The sequence below is a fragment of the Rousettus aegyptiacus genome, unplaced genomic scaffold (genome assembly GCF_014176215.1).
Source record: "Rousettus aegyptiacus isolate mRouAeg1 unplaced genomic scaffold, mRouAeg1.p scaffold_m13_p_10, whole genome shotgun sequence".
In the NCBI taxonomy this organism is placed as follows: Eukaryota; Metazoa; Chordata; class Mammalia; order Chiroptera; family Pteropodidae; genus Rousettus; species Rousettus aegyptiacus.
In genome coordinates this window covers 65,456,632-65,477,928 of record NW_023416285.1, presented here as the reverse complement: position 1 = coordinate 65,477,928, position 21,297 = coordinate 65,456,632, and the positions used below count along the sequence as shown (strand labels likewise).

The 21,297-nt window shown below is 38.6% G+C and overlaps 1 protein-coding gene across 1 annotated transcript in view; it reads right to left on the bottom strand.

Moving 5' to 3' along the window:
* Positions 1 to 21,297, bottom strand: part of SCFD2 (sec1 family domain containing 2) — a 346,047-nt gene that overhangs the window by 31,502 nt on the left and 293,248 nt on the right. Inside the window, exon 6 of the mRNA XM_016119585.2 lies at positions 4,036 to 4,181. Within this exon, the coding sequence (XP_015975071.1) occupies positions 4,036 to 4,181 (146 nt within the window). The remainder of the gene's footprint in view (positions 1 to 4,035; positions 4,182 to 21,297) is intronic.

Below are 21,297 nucleotides of genomic sequence, written 5' to 3'. Positions count from 1 at the left end.
AGGCACAAAAGACAGAACGCATCTATGGAAAGTTTTCTCCAACACAGCACAGCACTTTGAGACCTCTGCCAAAGCAAGTCATGCAAGAGCCATATAATATTTGTTTCTGAAAGTGCTCATAAGCTCCTGGCCCTGAGACATCCTCCTAATGTCCTCCTGATGCCGAGGAACTGCAGCACATCAAACACTGGCATTTAGGAAGGAGGTTAAAACTCCCATTAAACTGGAATGGTTGCAGTAAGAAACGAAAGCATGAGACTTGCTGCACCAGCAAAGCTGGAGCTTAGATTTCCAGTCAACAGAGTCTATGACAAACACAACCTTTCCAAAGACGCTGGTGTCAGCAATCAACTCGTACCATACACAGCAGCTAACAGGAGAGTCAGCTTGAGGATGACACCCTTTCTATGTAGCCCCTCTCCAAGCAAAGGAAAAGACAAAATGCTACAAAAGAGGACAAAGAGAAGGCCTATTTTGTCCTTTACTACAACTGTTGTAGAGAATGCTTACATAGTGCCATCTATGTATCAGCTCCTTCCCTGAAAGATTTATATGTATTAACTCACCTAATCATTAAAGCATCTCTGTGTATGAGAAAGCTATTATTAGCTCCTTTATAGAGAAGGAACCAGGTGCAGAGAGGTGAAGTAACTTGCCTAAGATTATACAGCTAGCTGGGGGCAGAGCTGGGATATGAGCACAAATGCCGTTGGTCTAACCTCTGTGCTAACCTCTGTTAACCTCTGTGCTAACCTCCCTCTCACTAAAAATTAAGAATATCTAAAACAACATTCTGGATAAGACCTACAAACCCAGGATCCATCCATCCAACCACCTGCCCATCCACTAGGTGATGAGCACTGAGGTAGGCTCTGCAGATACCATGGTAAGCAAACACGGAGGAAGTCTACAGCTTTGGTGATATGTTCTTCAAGTCAAGAGCTACTCTGGCAGCCTCTTGATCCCCATCACCCACTCTCCTGACTGTGGCAGAGGTACTAGTTTCCCTGGAAAAGAAGGTTTGTGGTGATGTTCTGGACTCATTTCTAGAAGCCCAGTCTAGATTCCACTTTTCCAGTTCTTCAGGAGATTTTATTATGTATTTAACTCCTTGTATAAAACCACAGTTTCCTTAAAATGATGATAGTAGTGTCAGCTTTCTGAATCTGAGCCATGACTGACACATTTTCCTAAATGGCTAAAAGATGGAGGTTAAATAAGAGATCCCTCTACAGCTAGCAGGGGAAAGAGAAATAGCTTCATAAACCAACTGATGTGTATTGGAGCAAGAAAGATGTACATTGGGAGGGAGGCTGGGGTTGGTAGGGACCCCAAGATCCAGGGAGGGAGCCCAGATCCACAGTACTGGAACAGAGCTGAATAGAAACTCAGGGCTAGATCAGGTCTAGTGCTTTCCCAGGTGTCCCAGGGAGCCCAGGACATTCTAACTAGAGTCTGCATAGAAACAGCACAGAACTGGATAGAAAGCACAAAAATTTCCTGGAGTCATAGGGCTTAGGACCAAATTGGGAGAAGATATGGACAGAAAGTTGCCCAGCCAAGACCCATCTTCAAAACTAAACACGGTTGGACTCTGATTCTAGTCTAGACATTTGTCCTTTTCTAATTATAAACACTCTGTGTCCCAACAAGTCCTCCAATAAAGATATATGTATTGCATTCAAGATCCACCCAATGAATATTCATTAAGCATCAATTACGTACAAGATAACACTCCAGGCACTGAGGATATGGCAGTGAACCAACCAGATCAAAATCTCTGTCCTTATAGAACTTACATCTGTGATTTAAAGTTTTTAAAAAGAATTTTCAAATAAGAAATATTGAAAAACCCAAACAGGTAAAATTTACCCATAATCCCATCCAAAACTCTTTCTTTATATATGTAAATACAGAGCAAGAAGTCAGAGTTCCTCCTTGTCTATCTAACCCTTCCTATTGCCCATAAGGTAACCATTATAAATTTTTCCCCAAAATTTAAAGACTGATTAAATATACATATCCATATATTCATTATTATTTTTTTTAAACCAAAATAGAATAATGCATTATAGAATCATCTACAACATGTATTTTTTTTTCACCTAATAGATCATGAACCTCTGGTTTAGTGTGAGTTCCCCAAGAAGCAGAGTCTGAGACAAGGATTCAAAATCTTTGCTCAGAACATTTAGATCTATCTCATTCATTTTAGTGGTGCACAGCATTTCACTATGTGTCTGTATCATTATTTATTTAATCCCCTCAAGATACACATACACAGTGTCTTCTCTCCAACCCCTACTTCCCACTCATCAACATTTCTCCGTGAAGCAAGGAGAAAGCTAATTTTTCCAAAGCCATGGCTATAAGACATGGTACTGAGGTCTAGAGAAATGAGAGTATTGGCAGCAGGGAGATCAAATCCAGGAAACTTACCATTGTCCTTATCATAACCATGATTTATAGTTAATACATATTTATGTGAAGTTGGCCAAATCAGTCACCGTGGTGATCACAACACCGCAGAGACCTCATTAATTTAGTGGTTTATTTTCCCTTTGCCAACTATAGCAGTCACTTTCTTCTTGACATTCTTTGGTCTAAATTTCATTGTATATCATCAGTTCTATTATGTCTTATAGAATGAGTCTATACCACAGTATTTAAGATTTCTAATTTTTTAGTGGCAAAACTACATATAATTATTTGAGTGATTTTTATCTGTATTTTGTGGTAGTGGTATTTTTAGATCATTGAATAAAGGATGGGAATTTATGTTTCTAAGTTGAGTGCCAGTTTCTAAGCTCTTTTGTATCTTGGTGGGTGATTTCAGATGCCCATCAGTACCACCAATCATTATTTCTAGAGCTTCCAGGAGAACCATGATTTGGGAGAGGAGATTTGTATTGGCAGCAAAGACCTGGCATCTGGCCTTGGTCACCTGTGTGCCTGTGGCAAGTCACGTGGCATTCCTGGATCTCAGGTTAATAATAGCTCTCTGGCTTGTCATAAGGATCAAAGGAAACACTGAATGTAGGGGTACTCTTTAAATATCGGCTACTATATAAATATATAGGAGGAAGAATCTGGGTTTTGCTAGGCTCTAGTGGGTAACCTTAGTTCTTGTCTACACACCCACCTTAAAGAGGCAGCACCCTGAAGTTGAATGCCTCACTAACATAGTCCCTACTAACAAAACATTTAACTCTCTAAAAGCCTTAGCAAATGAACTGGATTTTACTGAAGATTTCATGGGGAGCTGGAGGAGAAGATTCCTTCACACATCCCACAACAAAACTTAATGGTCTTTTCCGTCAGAAACATCTGGTCTTCCTTAAAAGCTCATTTTGTCCACTAGGAATCTGCGTTCTGTCTCCTTCCTCATCTAACAGAGACTGCCTAGCCCTGATGGCTTCAGCCTTTCCTCATTTTTTAAGTTTCCCTTTGGGTCTTCTGTGGCTCCTCCCCCACTGAGTTTTTACAAAGCAATTACTCCTTTAATTATGGATTCTCATATCATCTTCCTACTCACTAGTCAAATAATCTCCTTAGAAAGCAGTGGGGGAATTTTAATTATCATATGATTTTGCTATCACAAACATTTTTTTCATTGCCATAATATTAGTAGATAGTTTTATTATACCAATTGATTAAAATGTTTATCAACCGTTTAGATACAGAAACTTGGGAATCATCTAAGGCCAGCCCCTTACTTATCGCCTGTAGTAACTGGGGCCCAAAGAAGTGAAAGGACTTGCCTAAAGTTGTAGATTTAAGTCTGTGTCAGAGCCACAGTTATAAAGAGGCGGCTGACCCAATCCAGTGCCCATCTCATTACGGCAAGTCTGAGATACAAATGAGCTGAGAGGCTCTTACAAGGGAACCTAGAACTCTGAACTGGAAGGGAACTTGGAGTTTATCTAGAACAAATCCCTCATTTTAGAGAGGTTAAAATAGAAACTTTGCTTGTAGTTTCTGAATCCTAAAATTACAACACAGATTAGACAGTTACTTTAAAACGTGTGTACTTGCCTGGTGGGTATGATTTCCAGGAACATACACAGATTTAAACTGTTTCATGAGATTCCGAGCTCCAGCAATATCCCGAAGCAAAGTAAAGAGTTCATCCACGGCAATTTTGGATTTGTGAAACGTCAGGTTAATTGAAGAGTCACAGCCTGAAATAATGCAGAGATATTTCTTTGGGTGAACAAATCTTTAAATTAAGTTTTAATAATGACAACCTGGTTTTGATGTAACACAGTTTTGTTTGTTTGTTTGTTTTTTAAACGCTGTTTTGCCCTGGCAGTTCACCAAGTGAACTGTTTCAATCATCTATGAGCAATGAAACATGTTGGGTATAAATGCCTTTGACAAAAGTAGAACCCAGAATTGCCTGGGATTGCAGCCACTGGCTTTAATCCCTAGACAGCAGAAGTTTCACTGAAAGAAAGCTCCCCAGGATCTACTGTCCTCAGAATGCAGCTTTGGGAGGGTATGAGGAACCACAAAGGAAAATACGAGAGAGTTCTGCGATGAACCTCTCTTGCTTGAATCTCACCAACAGTTTCCATGAAATAGAATGGCAAGAACGAGAATATAGAGCTGCTCCAGTGATAGAACTTGTTGGGATGGGGATCTGTCTGATATGTTAACAAAATATATGGTATACATTTATACATTTACATGGCTACAGCTATTTAAAGTTGATAAAACACAAAGGGGGCCTAACAAGAAGACCATTCTCAGCAATGATTCTATTTCTTGTAGAAAGTTCTAATAGGTGATTGATTTAGTATCTATCTTGTTAGAAGCTCATTTAGAACAGAAATAATTGTGGGTAAATCAGAAGTTAAAGAATAAAGAAAGATTTAAGACAAACATTTTTGACTCTCTTAAACACTGCATACAGTAACTCATTAATCTTCACAGCGCCCTTATGAGATAAGAGCTATTGTTTTCCTCATTTTAAGGATGAGGGGACCCAAATGCAGAGACCAAGTAACACTCCCATCTGCAGACACTGGCAACGCTCTGCCGTGTCTGCTGTGTCACTCTGGACATCACTGGTAGGTATGGGAAGCAGTTCTTCAGTACTCTGACTACTTTGTACCTCAAGTACCTGAATGTGTTTCTACCTCTTTGTTCCTCTGTCTGTCTGTCTGTCTGTCTTGGTTTCTCTCTTTCAAAGGGCTTTCTCCAGTTGTCAGGGTGTGCTTGGCTTTTCCGTGGAGCAGCCTGGGGAGTCAGCACTCATAGGAACAAACCAGCTTTCTCATCCCTTAGGAGAACAATTTCTGAACTGTGGTCTCCACAGCTTTTCTGAGGGGTCCCAGCAGGACTGAGCCCTAGTTGCCCACAACAATAACTCACTCATTAAGGCCCCCTTTATTGGCTTTCCTTTCTTTCCTGTCCTACTTCCCTAATTCCTGACTGTGCTTCCTGGAATATCTTTCCAAATATAGATCCTGCACCCAAATCCTTATTTTAGACACCAGAGCTTCCACAGCAACTGGAACACAGGCAGCCTGGATCCAGAGCCTCTATGCTTTTTTTGGAACAGCTTTATTGAGATATAATTTACATACAATACAATTAACCCATTTAAAGTGTACAACTCAATAGCTTTGATTATATTCACATAGTTGTATAGTTGTATAAACATTATTAACACAATCAATTTTAGAATATTTTTATCACCCCAACAGGAAACTCATTACGTGTTAACTGTCCCTTCCCATTTTCCCCTACTCCGAGTCCCTGGCAACCACTAATTTGTTTTCTGACTCCATGGATTTACCTATTCTGGACTTTTCATATACATGGAATCATGGAATATGTGATCTTTTGTGACTGGCTTCTTCCATTTAGCATAACATTTTCATCGTTCATCCAAATTGTAGCATGTATCAGGACTTCGTTTCTTTTTATTGCTGACTAATATTCATTGTTAGGATATGCTACATTTTACATATTTATTCATCAGGTGATAGACATTTGGGGTGTTTCCACATTTTGACTATTATGAATGCTACTATTTTTACAAGTACAAATTTTTTGTGTGAATATACATTTTCATCTTTCTTGGGAATATACCTAGTATAGAATTGTTGAGTCATATGGAAACTGTGTTTAACCTTTTGAGGAATTGCCAGACTGTTTTCCAAAGTGTCTGCACCATTTTATATTCCCACCAGTAGTGTAAGATAGTTCTGATTTCTCCACACCCTCAACAATGCTTATTATCTATCGTCTTGATTGTAGCTATCCAAGTGGGTGTGAAATGAAGAGAAACTTGTTGATTTTGATAAAGAGAAAAATTATTTTTAGGGAGTAGAGGTAGCTCCAAACAAGCTTAAACTAAAATGGAGTGTTTGCAGAGTACATAGGAATGTCCGAAGGAACCCAACTGTAGCAGATGCTACGAGATGGATGTGAGTAGCTGAGCTTCTATTCTCAACTACTGTGGAACACTGTATATAATAACTCTTCAAGGGTGAGCAAAATTCTGAACTGTTCTTACTCACAGCATTTCTGACACCAAATGTGTGTGTTTCTTCTCCCATGCGATTTGATTCTCTAACTCTCCAGACACCAACTGAGTGCCCTACAGTTCAATTCTGATGCTAACTGTGCAGAGTTAGCACAGACTCCACAGTTCAAGGGCTCAGGCCCACAGACTGTCCTCACTGCGGACACCAGTTCCAACTCCCGGGGGCCACCTGCACTTCTGACCAACCAGCTAGCAGTTTCAATAATTTGCTAGAACTGCCCACAGTACCCAGGAGGGCACTTTTCTTATTGTTATGGGTTTATTACCAAGATTACAATTCAGAAATAGTCAAATGGAAGGGAGGCATAGAGCGAAGAAGGAGCGCTCTTCAGCTGCTCCACCTTCTTCAGCTGCTCCACCTCTTCAGCTGCTCCACCTTCCCAGTACCTCGATGTGTTCATCAACTCAGCTGCTCCGCCTTTCCAGTACCTCGATGTGTTCATCAACTCAGAAGCTCTTAGAACCCTACTGTTCAGAGGTCACACTGGAGGTTTCATTACAGAGGCATGAATGATCAAATCATTGATCGCTGGTGATTAACAACTTCCAACCCTTCTTCCCTCCTTGGAAGTTGGGGGCAGGGTTGAAAGGTCTAACACTCTAAACGTGCCTCAGTTTTTCTGGTGACCAGACAGCCCCCCATCCTGAAGCTATCTAGGGGCCCCAATCATCAGTCATCCCATTAGCATACATGACACTCTCATCACTCCAGAGATTCCAAGAGTTTTAAGAGTTTTAAGATTGGAAATGGGGACAAACACCAATAGATATATTTCTTGTTTTGTTGTAAAAATCTTGAACAGTCTTTTTCTCTTGGTTTCTAGGAATGACCAACATGTTGCCATTAAAAAAATCAAAGTATGGTCAAGTTCAGTGAAAGGAACCCTCCACGTGTTCAGTGAACTGTGGTGAAGCGGGGGTCGGGAGGGGAGAGTCGATGGAAGGAATTCAGGGAGTTCATGTGAACACCCCAGAGTTCTATGCCAAACTTTGTAGAAAGAAAAGAAATATGTCATTTTCTGTGGAGTGGGTTAATAACTTCTTCCTGGTTCTCAAAGAGGTTCATAGTCAAGAAAAGTGAGATCTACAGATAGACAGCATCTATTGATATTATACCATGCTTGCCCTTGGCATTGTAGCTCTAGTTGAGAAATATCAGCATGTCCTTTAGTCAACAATCAACTAGAAGAAACCTGGGACAGTTACGCCTCCTCACTCATCCATTTGGCTTCTTTCCTTAACCTCTTGGGTCGAGCCATTTAAGATATGGGACATCATATCAATTTTATGAATTAATATACATATGTATTACTCTTTCAAATAAAAAAAAGTTGTGCAAAGAAGAAGAAAACATTATTAGCTCTAGTGCCATGCATAGTGTTTCAATTCCCCTAAAACATAATTCAGCTAATGGGCTAAATATTTTTTTTTATTTAAAGTACTAATTTTTTACAGAAAAGAAAAATTCCATTTTTCATGTGGTCTATATTAATTTTTTTTGGAAAGTGAGGAATATAATGTTTATCCATTAGGCTAAGTGGCATAGAATCATCAATACTGGATTATAGATGACTAAAAATTATAGATTATACATGGAAATTGTGGATTAGATACTGAAACTAAGCAAAGGCTGTATAATTACAAAGAGTTAGGTGACATTTATTACAGATTGTTTGACAGAAATGTTTATAGATTACTGGTAAATTAAACCTAATAGAAACCTAATAGAAAAATAAGACTGTCAAAGAAATTGTCAGAAGAAGAATAAAATGTTCAAAATTTACAAATTCAGTAAAACTTTCCTAAAAAATAATTATCTCCACTATTCAAACCAACCACACAAGGGTAACTTCCATCCAAACTATCAACACTTTCTAGCATGTCTGGTCTCTCCAAGCAAGTGTTCTACCATATACCTATTTCCGGGACATTGGGCTAAAGGGGGCTCATTTTTATCAGTCTCTAAATGTTTTTATAATTATATCTATCTTCACCAAAAGCAGGATTTACATTCATTTACCCAAAACCTGTAATGAAAGTTACACACACACACACACACACACACACACACACACACACACACTTTAGAGACGTGGATCAGAGAAGATAAATTACTTGTGCAAGACATCACTATCCCTGATGAATTCAATGTTCAAAATGTCCCTCTGATCGCAGAACTGAGCTCCTCTATGTACACTGCCTCCCACTATTCAGAATATCCTCTGTGAATGCAGCTCATTGCAAATTCAAGCTGCGATTAACAGCTAAGAGGAGATGTGGGCATAAAGCTATGAAATGGGATTAATTCTTTTCTGTGATAATAGTGATATCTATAATCAGTGAACACTCACTGATGCCAGGCACTATTCTAAGAAGTTTATACATATTATAAACTTATTTATATTTAATCTCCACAGAAACCCATAAGGTAGGTACTATTATCATTTCCATTTTGTAGATGGGGAAACTGAGCTATAGAAAAGTTAAGGAACACAAAGTCACTCAATTAGTAAGTAGTAAAGCTAAGATTCAAACCTTTGCTGTCTAATTCAAGTTAGTCCTGATAACCAAATGCTTTCTTTCATATGTGCTAAGACCACATATGTAAAAGATCAATAAAACACCTAATTTACCCTCAATATTAAGAAATGCTTTTAAAAAGGAGTGAGTGGCCAGTGCCTTTCTTTTTGGGAAGACCTGGACCTGTCCCTGGGGGTAGACACTAACAGTGTGGGTTGCAGGTACACCCCAGGTCCATCTTTTTGGCCACACAAGGTGTGATGTCTCCCAGGCCTGGCTGCACACTCTCCCTGGGTATCCGCTCCATAAGGAGCTGTGTTCAGTTACTTCTAATAAGCCTCTGACAGCCTGTTCCATTAAGCCAGCTTATAAGATAACAATGTTTTGTAAGAGAACTCTCTCTAAGTGTATGATTCCAGTCAATTCTCATTTAATCCACTTAGTTAAATAGATAATAAACCAGAAGCTGATCCTAGCTTTCAGCCAAGGGAGATCTGTGTGCTTCAGTCGCCTACTTCATGATAAGGGAGAAGCCCCAATCCCCTAGGGCACTCCCATGTTCTAAAATGGAAGATGACTCATGCTCCTGCAATTTCTTTCTTTGGAGGGCTTGTTAATCTCTTAGGTAGGGGTCTAGTTACCCCTCAGAGCAAAAAAGTAGGGCTCCCGTGTCCATGCCTACCTTCCCTTCATTCCCCTCTCACCGGTCTCTACTTACTGAAGTCCCTTTACTTTAGCAGAGTGAGAACAGTGGTTTCCATGGTTTTGTACACTGAAGGGAACACACTTCCAGCAACAACAAAGTTAAAATGGAGAGACGGCTGAACAGCTTCCCAATCCTCCAGGGATGGCTGAAATGAAGCTGTGTTCCTGCCTAATGCTTCTCTTTTGTTTGGTTCTCTCAGGGGGCAGGCTTGGCTCTTTCTGGTACTTGGGGAACTTTTTCAAAGGAACCTGGTTTCTAATATCTATTCCTTTGATATTAAAGAATAAAATCAGGAAGCCGCCATGTCTAAGGCCTTCACCTGGATTGGAACTAAAGCAGTTCTCCTCTAAGGCCTTCCAACACACATTCACGCACATGCACGTACACACACATACTTAAGCAGGTCAAATGTAAAGAATGTCATTTGTATAACTGGATAAGCTGGGGGGCGTGGTTAAAATAGAATTTGAAATGTCTCCCTATTTAGTGATATTATTCTCCTGACAATTCTAAAGACCTCTCACAACTGATTGGGAAGAACTAGGTTCAAAAAGCATTTGAGCCTGGCCAAGAGGTCCTTTTCTCATCTGGACCCAAGTTATGCAAGGCTGTCCTCTTCATCCTTGTACTGGCCCAAAGGTTGAGAACAACAGGCCCACTTTTCTGTTAGCAACTCTGCCCTCCTGCCTCTCAGGAAGTGCCTGGCAGCAGGGGCCCACTTCCATGGGCTCCTGGGGCAGTTAGAGAAAAGGTCGGCATGGGAGTATGACTCAGGCCAGAAAGGACAGAGCGCTGGGAGGTCATGACCTCTCATCCATCCAGCTGTCTGACATTGCCTTTTCTCTCTTTTCAAACCATTGTTTTCAAGGCGGAGTCTTTTCTCATGGCTCTCAATAAATGTTTGGTAAATGAAAACAAAACCAAACAAAATAAAAAACAAATAAACCTTAGCAAGTGCCTTCACATCTGAGATCTTTTAGGGAAGTTGATTGTATAAAACCCCTCTTGAGTATGACAGTGCTGGTAAGTGCATAAGTAAAACTACAATGGAAGCTCTCTTTTTCAAACATGCTTGGGACCAATAGAGGATTGGTATTTGAAGATGAGGATTGCGAAACACTAATCTCTCATATACATGCATTTAGAATTAAAACATAAATGTCTGTTTATTCACTAAGTTTTTGAGGAAAGACCAAGGTCTTTTTAAAAGTATTATCTGATTAGAGTTCCTTTTTAAAAAATAAAAACCATTAATACCATGTAGAATTTCCAATTTTAGTTCTTTAAAGTAGAGCAAGAAGTTAAAGTCACCTGTAGCACAATCCAAGAGTAGATTTCTTCTAGATTTAATGTGTTCTTTTCCTTCACTGTTTTGCAATCACCTTGTCACACTTAATTCAAAAGCATTTTAAAAATGCTTTACTGAGTCTTTCGAAAGCATTCAATTTGGTTTTCTCTGAAACAATTTTCTTTTTGGATTTATATTTCATCAGTGTGTGAGAACATTTAATTAAGGTTTACAACTTAATAACAAGTACAACTGGCATAAGCAGGTTTGGAAATAAACCTAATTGAGTCCTGGGAATCGTACAACTCGACTGGGAAGAGAAGATGTGCCCAGGCACATGGAGATTGCATTAGTGCTATGAGGGCTCGGAGTTTTAGCATTAGTCATTCTATTTCATAGAGTGATTGCAGAATGTCAGTTATTCTGGTGAATGGGTCATGAGGAGGCTGGCTGAGAACAAATGAATTATACATATTTTATCACAAATAATATCTAATTCATATTCATTATTTTTATAAATTATGTAGAAATAAAAAGATATTTCTGAGATTTCTTATTTATATTACACAGGCAATTGTACTGTGTCATCAGTTTAATGTTTAATGACCTAGCGTGACTTTTAAGTTCCTCTAGTATAAAAAAAGTCAAGTCTTAGTTGAGGGACTTCAGGTTTTTACAGGGCTGATTTCCTGGTTCATGGTAGAGTCCTGTTCTGCACCATAGGGCAAGGCTTCTTGGCAGGTGTGGAGGTAACGACATAAATAGGTGGGATGAGTACGCTGGTGGAGTGGGCCTAACAAAGAAAATCAGAGTTAGGGACATCCAGGTGAGGCCGCAAAGGGCCCAAGACAGGGCCCAAGAAGGCTGCCTCTTCCTGAAGTCCCTCCGTAAGTCTCCCCTCAGGCTCCCAGGCCATACTTTCCCATGATGCCTTGGTTCATTGATTCCTACTCGGTCCTGAATCCCTCTAGTCTGTGGCCTATAGTTATTGATCAAATGACAAGGAGGAAAGGAGAGGAGGGATGGAGATAAGCTCAGTGGGAACAAACGCTCTGCTTTGTTCACCGCTGACCTCTAGCCCAAGGCCTGGCTCATTCATAGAAGGCACCCATTAAATAATTCTTAAATAAGTGAATGGGGAAAAATAGAGGGGTGATAGGAAAAAGAATTAAATTGGACCAATATGCTGAAAAGCAACAGCACTAATTCATTCTTGAGGAGCTGATACACTATCTGCAGGAAATTTCAAACAATGAGCTCCCAGACAGTTTTGAACAATTGCAGCCTGTGTGCCTGTGAGGGTCACCTCCCCAAAAAGCTTCTTTATGAGAACAACCTCCATCGGCAAAATAAATCCTGTTTGTCTCTTTAACAGGCAAAACTAAACTCTATATGGTTTAAGTGTACATAGATGTGAGAGAGAACTGTTTTAAATGGAAAGAGAATGGTAGATATAAACTTCAGAAAAGTGGTTACCTCTGGGGTGGGGTTGGGTAGGTAAGCCACCCTCTGGGATAGAGAAGTAGGGGCATGAGTGTTTATTATGTAATTATGCTTTATGACACACATATCACATAATCTTTGAAACATATCATCTATCATCTTAAAAAATATAACAAAACAAAAACCAGTCACACTACTTTTTAAGCCTCCAGCAAATTCAGCTTTTTAAAACAGCTGAAACAAGGAAGAAATGACAACTGAAATTTATTATTATTAGGCAGGTTTGGGACATGTGGTGGACATGGAAAGACTTGTACAGTCATGAGAGAATGTGACTGCCCAGAATTCTAGCCTCAGCTCTGAGGATTCTTGTGAGAAAACATGTGGCAAAGCCTAAAGGAAGGAAAATTGTCAGGAATATGCTTTGGAACTTGCATTTTTAATGGCAGGGTGCAGTATCAAGTTGCCAGTGAGGCCTAGGAAGTAGGATGCAGGATGCAGGCAGTGAGACAAGCAGCCCCTTGATCCTGAATGTCCACGCTGCTTCAGGAAGCACCAAGGAGGCAGCAGAAAAGACAGTCCTGGATCACACTGAAACAAGGAAACAGTCCCAATATTTCAAAACGTTTCTTCTGGAATGCCTCTGAAAAATCCCTCCAAAGTAGCTTTTCTGACTGCCCTAACTATACTAATATCATTTCTTTATCTTAACCTTTTATGTGGTTAAAAAAGGGAGGCTTCGAAGACTTTGTAAAAACTGTTGGGATACCACATCACATTAAATAATACAATTTTATACATTGGTTATTATGTTATCCTATTTAATCAATCCAAATCTCAGACAAAGAGATCCTGAAGTTCAGCATTCAGAGTAACTGAAGTACCATGTTCGAGGCTATTTTTTTTTTTACAAAGGTAGGCAACAATTTTTGATCAGTTATATAATCTGCGATTATCGGGCTATTACCATAACAAAATCAGATCCCTCCATATCATTTCAACTTTGGGGTTCTTTTCCAGGAGTAAAAGCTGCCACAAGTAGGGGAAGCGTCCACACAGCCACTTATGCCAGACTCATGCCCACCTGCCCATTCCCGCACAGGGAGTGGGGCAACAGTCCCTGACGGGGACACAGACAGGCTTTCAAACCTGCACATCTCACTTGCGAGTGCTTCCCAATAGCTTGGCTGCTTTTATTCTGTTGAATTCATTCTCTTGAATTATAAACTTGCCATTTATACTGTAAGTCCCCTTTCAACATTTTTGGTGCTTCTGAATAGCTTGAAATGGTTTGCTGGACTCTCAAGAGCTGACTTGAGAGATTACCTGCATCTGGTCATTTTCAAAAACTATTGGGTGGCAGAGTGAGTGCCTGGGAGCCTAGGAGGTACAGACCTTCTAGGACACTGTAACAGAATACTACAGTAGATCTCATTTTCCAGATGAGGGGAAAACAAGCCTGTATCACATGCACATAAAGGAGTCACCAAGCATGCGCATGAGTTAAGCACGGGGGGCAGTTTTTATGTTAATATTTGCTTGCTGCTTGTTTGTTATTTTTGGGATGCTACGAAAGCTGAAGCAGCAACAAAGATAAGAAGAAACAGAATAGATGTAAACGTGAGGTGGAGAAAATTTGATGGGCTTTATTTTTCTCCGAATTGAGAAAAGATGGCTATCACTTGATGTTAGCAGGGGACAGTATTCCCCAGGTACCTAGTTTCAGAACCAATGAGCCAGTCCATCATTTCAGAGAGGGAAATGAAGCCAAAATGCTCCTTCCACAGATGGTTCTTCTAAGACCTCTGAGAGGCCAATTCCTTCTGTCCTTCAGGAAGTGTGCCTGATGTGCCACCACCTGCAACCAGCCTTGCACCTCGTTACCCTCCACACTCTGCCCTCCCTACTGTACAGTGCAGAGATGCGTGAGTGTTGGCTCCATCTGATGAAGCTGCAGTAGAGGCCCAGAGCACCCCCAAGAAGATCACCTGGAAGGTTTCCTGGAGGTGCAGGCCAAGAAGGAAGCTGTGAAGGACCACATCAAGATGCGCTATTCCAGCTACTTTCCAAATCTAAGTCTAGGTCTTGTTACTGGTTTTAAAAATAGTACCAAAGGAGTTTAGAGAAGCATGGCAGAGTGAAAGACATCCCCAGATCTCTCCCCTTGAAACAACAATAAGCTAAACATCTAAAACTGAACAAAAAACACCCAAACTGCACACCAGCATATCTGAACATGTGCAAAGAGCTACCACATGTCAGAACCTTGGGTGTTGGGTGGTGGACTGGAACAAATAAAGAAGCTGCCTCTCACAGGTGCCTGAGCTCCCTGTAGGAGGAGAGGGATGAGGGGAGAAGGTGCAGCGAGTTTCCTGAACAGCCCTGGCTGGGAGTGCTGTGAGCTCCATGCGACCCACAGTAGGACCCAGTCATCAGGGCAGAAAGCAGAGAAGCAGGATGACAGAGAAACAACAGTTAATTTTTACCAGCTGCAGTTGCAAAATCAAGTCTGAGGTACAGTGCCCAACCCCCAACACAGAGCGACTCTCCCCTATATTCTCAGAGACTGATCACCACGGAGCCCCAGAGGAATCCAAGCAAACGCTACCAAAATTGTTGTTAACACTGACAGGGACTGAGACTGAGAGTAGTGAGTGTGATTAAACATTCATAAGAAAAAAAATTGGGATTATTAAGGCTTTATATAAAGCAGAGATCCAAGAGGTTTAGACGTCACTTACTAGAAATCAAAAGAAAAGCTCCTCCTTTAGAACAGGCTAAAGAGAAACCTTTATATAATAAATCGTCTTTCTGGTAAAAAAAAAAAAAAGCAGAATACACTTCCATTAATGCTCAGGTGAAGAAATAGTTCATTAAATACCATGAACGACCAAGGTGACAAGGCATCTCAGAAAGAAAGAGGAAAGTCTCCAGAAAATAAGCTTATGGACATACAAATATGCAAGTTAAATGACAGAGAATTCAGGACGGTACTTTTTGAAAAAACTCAGTGAGATCCAAAACAAAACATATTAACAATTTCAGGAATTGAAAAAAAAATTAGATAAGCAGAATGAGTTCTTTAGCAAGGAGATTGAAATCCTCGAAAAGAACTAAATAGATTTTTTGGAGATAAAAAACACACTGTAAGAGTTGAAAAATGAAATAGCAAGCTTGGGAAATAGAGTTAAACAAATGGAAGAAAGGATCAGTGATATCGAAGACAGAAATCTAGAAAGAAATCAGAAGGAAGAAGAGAGAAACTGAAGAATGAAAAATAATGAAAGAGAAATACAAGAACTAGCTGATACCATCAGGAGAGGAAACATAAGAATAATGGGCATTATTGAAGGTAAGGAAAAGGAGCAGGGACTAGAAAGCATTTTCAAACAAATAGTTGATGAGAATTTGCTAAATCTAGGAATGAACTGGAGTTTGGGATTCAAGAAGTCAACAGAACACCCAATTACTTCAACCCAAATAGGCCTTCACCAAGACACATTGTATTAAAATTATCAAAAGTCAACAACAAAGATAGAATTCTCAGGACAGCCAGGGAGAAGACGGTAACTTATAAAGGAAAACCCATTAGATTATTGTTGGACTTCTCAGCACAAATCTTACAAGCCAGAAAAGAGTGGAATCAAATATTCAGACTATTAAGTGACAAGAACCACCAGCCTAGAATAATGTATCCAGCTAAGCTCTGGTTTAGATAAGGAGAAATCAAGACCTTTCCAGACATACAAAAATTGAGGGAATTCTCCACTATGAGGCCTGCACTACATGAAATACTAAAACAGTCAGCTCACCTTATACAAAATGACAAACAAACAAACAAACAAACAAAAAAACATAATTAGGAGTAAGGTGACTATCAGGCGAATAGAAGCAGAGGAGTGAAACCCTTACTAAGAATAGGGCATTATAAGCTTAAACATTAAGAAGAGAATTGCTATAGCAAGACAGGAATCAACGTTCAGCATACATAGGGGCAAATTTGAGATAACAATGATTGAAAAAGGGAGGATTCAAAGATTCCAATTTGCAAAGGGGAATGGAGATAAGGCATGCGCAGAAGAAAATGGACACAACTATCCTTTACATTCATAGTAGTAACCACACACCAAAGATTCAAAACTGAAGTATATAACATAAAACAAAAAGAACCAGAGGGAAAACCCACAGAAGCCAATCAAAATGAAGAAAAAAGAAACACAAGGACAAGGAAGAAATGGAAATACCAAGCTACCAGAAAACAAAGATAAAATGGCTATAAAAAGACCTCATATTTTAATAATCACCCTAAATGTAAATGGATTAAACTCACCAATAAAAAGTTGCAGAATGGATCAAAAAACAAAACTCAACCATAAGCTGCCTCCAGGAGATACATCTCACCTTCAAAAACAAACATAGACTCCAAGTGAAAGGGTGGAAAATGATATTTCAAGTAAATGGTATTCAGAGAAAAGCAGGAGTAGCAGTACTAATATCAGACAAAATAGACTTCAAAATAAAAAAAAAGGTAAAGAAAGATACTGAGGGACACTTCAAAATGATAAAGGGGAGCATGCTCCAAGGAGACATAACAGTTATTAATATCTATGCTCCCAATCAGGGAGCCCCAAAATATGTAAAGCAATTACTAACAGAACTAAAGGGAGAAACAGACCAAAACACTATCGTAGTAGGGGACCTAAATATCCCACTGTCAGATATGGACAGATCATCCAAGCAGAAAATCAATATAGCAATAACAACCTTAAATGATACATTAGACCAACTGGACATAATTGACATTTATAGAGCTTTTCATCCCAAAAGAGCTGCTTATATTCTTCTCTAGTGCACATGAAACATTCTCAAGAATCGACCACATACTGGGACACAGAAATAGCCTTGACAAATGTAAGAGGGCTGAAATCATACCAACCATATTCTCTGATCATAATACTTTGAAACTAGAGATCAACTGCAAAAAGAAATCAGGAAGAACCACAAATACATGGAGATTAAACAACATGCTAACAAAGAATAACTGGGCCAGAGAAGAATTAAAAGAGAGATCAAGAGATACATAGAAAAGAATAATAATCATAGTACACCATATCAAAACTTTTGGGACACAGCAAAAGCAGTCATAAGAGGAAAGTTCATATCATTATAGGCCTACCTCCAAAAAAAAGAACAAGCCCAAATAAATGACCTAAGGCTTCATCTTAAAAAACTAGAAAAGAAAGAACAAATGAGGCCTAAATCCAGCAAAAGGAAAGAAATCATTAAAATTAGACCAAAATTACATGAAACTGAAAACAAAAAACAATAGAAAAAATAAATACAACAAAGAGCTGATTCTTTGAGAAGGTTAATAAAATTGACAAGCCCCTGGCCAGACTCACTAAAGAAAATAGAGAAAGGACACAAATAAACAAAATCAGGGATGAAAGGGGGAAATTATGACAGACACTGCAGAAATATGAAGGATCATACAAGAGTACTATGAAAAAAGTATATAACACCAAATTAATAACCTAGAAAAATACAACCTTTCTAGACTGAATCAAGAACTGGAAAATCTAAATAGACTGATGAATAGTACGGAAATTGAAACAATCATCAAAAACCTACCAAAAAGTAAAAGTCCAAGACCAGATGGCTTTACCAGTGAATTCAAGCAAACATTCAAATAAGATTTAATATTTATTCTCCTCAAACTCTTCCAAAAAATCGAAGAGGAGGCAATACTTCCCAACTCATTTTATGAGGCCAATATTACCCTGATACCAAAACCTGGTAAAGATAACACAAAAAATATCTCTCATGAACACAGATGCAAAAATCCTAGCAAACTGAATATAGCAACAAATTAAAAAGATTATACACCACGACCAAGTGGGCTTCATCCCAGGGGCACAAGGATGGTTCGACATATGCAAATCGATTAATGTGATACACCACATAAACAAATTAAAAAATAAGAATCATACGATCATATCAATAGATGCAGAAAAAGCCTTCGACAAGATACAACATCCATTTGTAATCAAAACACTTAAGAAAATTGGTATAGAAGGAAAGTATCTTAACATAATAAAGGCCATATATGACAAACCCTCAGCCAACGTCATACTTAATGGTGAAAGATTAAAAACCTTCCCTCTAAGATCTGAAACAAGGCACTCTTATTCAAAATAACAAGGCACTTTTATTCAAAATAACATTGGAGGTACTAGCGAGTACAATCAGGCAAGAGAAAGATATAAAAGACATCCAAATAGAAAAGTAAGAAGTCAAACTGTCACTATTTGCAGAAGACATGATTCTCTATATAGAAAACCCTAAAGACTCTACAAGAACACAATTAGAAACATTAAGCAAATACAGTAAAGTTTCTGGATACAAAATCAATGTTCAAAAATCCATAGCATTCCTATACACTAATAATGAAGTGTCAGAAAAAGAAGTAGAAAAAATAATTCCTTTTGCAATTGTGACAAAAAGAAAAAAATACCTAGGAATAAATTTTGCAAAACAAGTGAAGGACCTATATAATGAAAACTATAAGACTCCATTAAAAGAAATCAAAGAAGATACAAAGAAATGGAAAGATATTCTGTGTTTTGGGGTCATTTCAACTAGTTAAAATAACCATATTACCTAAAGCATTATACTGATTTAATGCAATCCTCATCAAAATCCCATTGATATATTTTTTTTTTTTTAAAAAAAAGATCAAAAAATCATAAGATTTGTATGGAAGCACAAAAGACCCCGAATTTCCAAAACCATTTTGAGAAAAAAGAACGAGGCTGGAGGCATCACTCAGCCCGACTTCAAATTACAAAGCAACAATAATCAAAGTGGCATGGTATTGGCAGAAAAACAGACACTTGGATCAGTGGAACAGAACTGAGGGTCCAGAAGTAAACCTATATTTATATGGGCAAATAATTTGTGACAAAAAAGCCAAAAACATACAGTGGAGAAAGGAAAGCCTCTTCAAAAAATGATGCTGGGAAAACTGGAAAGCCATCTGCAAAAGAATGAAACTAGACTCTTGTCTATCACCCCACATCAAAATTAACTCAGAATGGACTAAGGTCTTGAATAGAAGTCCTGAAACAATAAAATACATAAAAGAAAAGATAGAAATTAAACTCAAGGACCTTGGACTTAAAGAGGATTTTATGAATTTGACCTCAAAAGCAAGGAGAGTAAAAACTAAAATAAATGAATGGGACTACATCAAAATAAAATGCTTCTGCTCAGCAAAAGAAATCGTCAACAATGTAAAGAAAGAACCATCTGAAGAGGAAAATATATTTGCAAGTAACACCTCCGATAAGGGCCTAATATCCAAAATATACAAAGAACTCAGATGACTCAATAACAACAACAATAACAAAAACAAACGATCCAATCAAAAAATAGGCATAGGACTTGAACAGACACTTCTCCCTAGAACACATACAAATGGCCAACAAATATTTGAAAAGATGCTCAACATCACTAGCTATTAGGGAAATGCAAATCAAAACCACAATGAGATACAATCTCACACCTGTTAGAATAGCTATAATCAACAGGACAAGTAATAAACATGTTGGAAAGGATATACAGAAAAAGGAAACTTCATACACTGCTGGTGGGACTGCAAATTGGTACAGCCACTATGGAAAACAGAATGGAGGTTCCTCAAAAAACTACAAAATGATCAACCGTAAGATCCAGCAATCCCTCTACTGAGTATTTACCCCCAAAGACTTGAAAACCCATGTCTGAAAAGATATTTGCACACTGATGTTCATAGCAACATTATGCACAGTGGCCAGGACATGGAAGCAAACGAAGTGTCCTATGATAGATGATTGGCTGTGGTACATACATACAATGGAATATTATTCAGCCATAAGAAGTGAGGAAATACTGCCATCTGCGACAACCTGGATGGACCTTGAGATAATTCATGCTAAATGAAATAAACCAGACATAAAAAGTTGAAAATCACATGATATTACTTATATGTGGGACATAAATCTAAAAGCAACAAAGAACAGGACAAACAAACATAGACTCATGTACATAAACTATAGACTAGTGGGGAGGGGGTGAGGAGGTGGATGGGGTAAAGGAGGTCAAATATGTGGTGACAGGAAAAAATCTAGCTATGGGAGGTGAACACAGTGTAAATATATATATGCCTCACCGTTAACCAATGTCACCATAAAAAAAAAAAAAAACACCAAAGGTCCAGTGCCGATAAAGGATTTTTTTTTTTTTTAAGAGATAAGGTTGTACTTTGAGAAGTGCCAATAAAATCAAGAGTGTGAGAATAATATGGTCATTTCTGGCTGTGTCACTGCGAAGTTCTTTCTTATCTAAGTTACAATGACTAAATTATTCTGATAATTACACAAACCTGTATGACAGCTAATTGTCCATTTGTAGAACAGATGAAACCAGAAGTCCAAATCACAGCACATTTAAAAGCCCTTCAAATTAATATGGCTCTCCCCTGCTTCTTGTTCTTAACTGTCATTTAGAGGAGTTTTTTGCTTGTTTATTTACTCTAACAGTCTTTTCTTTTCCATTAAGTTTCTTGAGCCCCAGCCTCAGTGAGCTTATTATGAGATTTGTAAGTATGGCGGGATAGTCATGTCTTATTTATATTTTTGGGAACGCCTAGGGGTTAATAATATGGAATCATTTTTGATCTATTTGAGAAAAAGGGAAGGATAAAAGGGAAGTTTATTGGCCTAAAGTTTCTTTCATCTCTCTTGT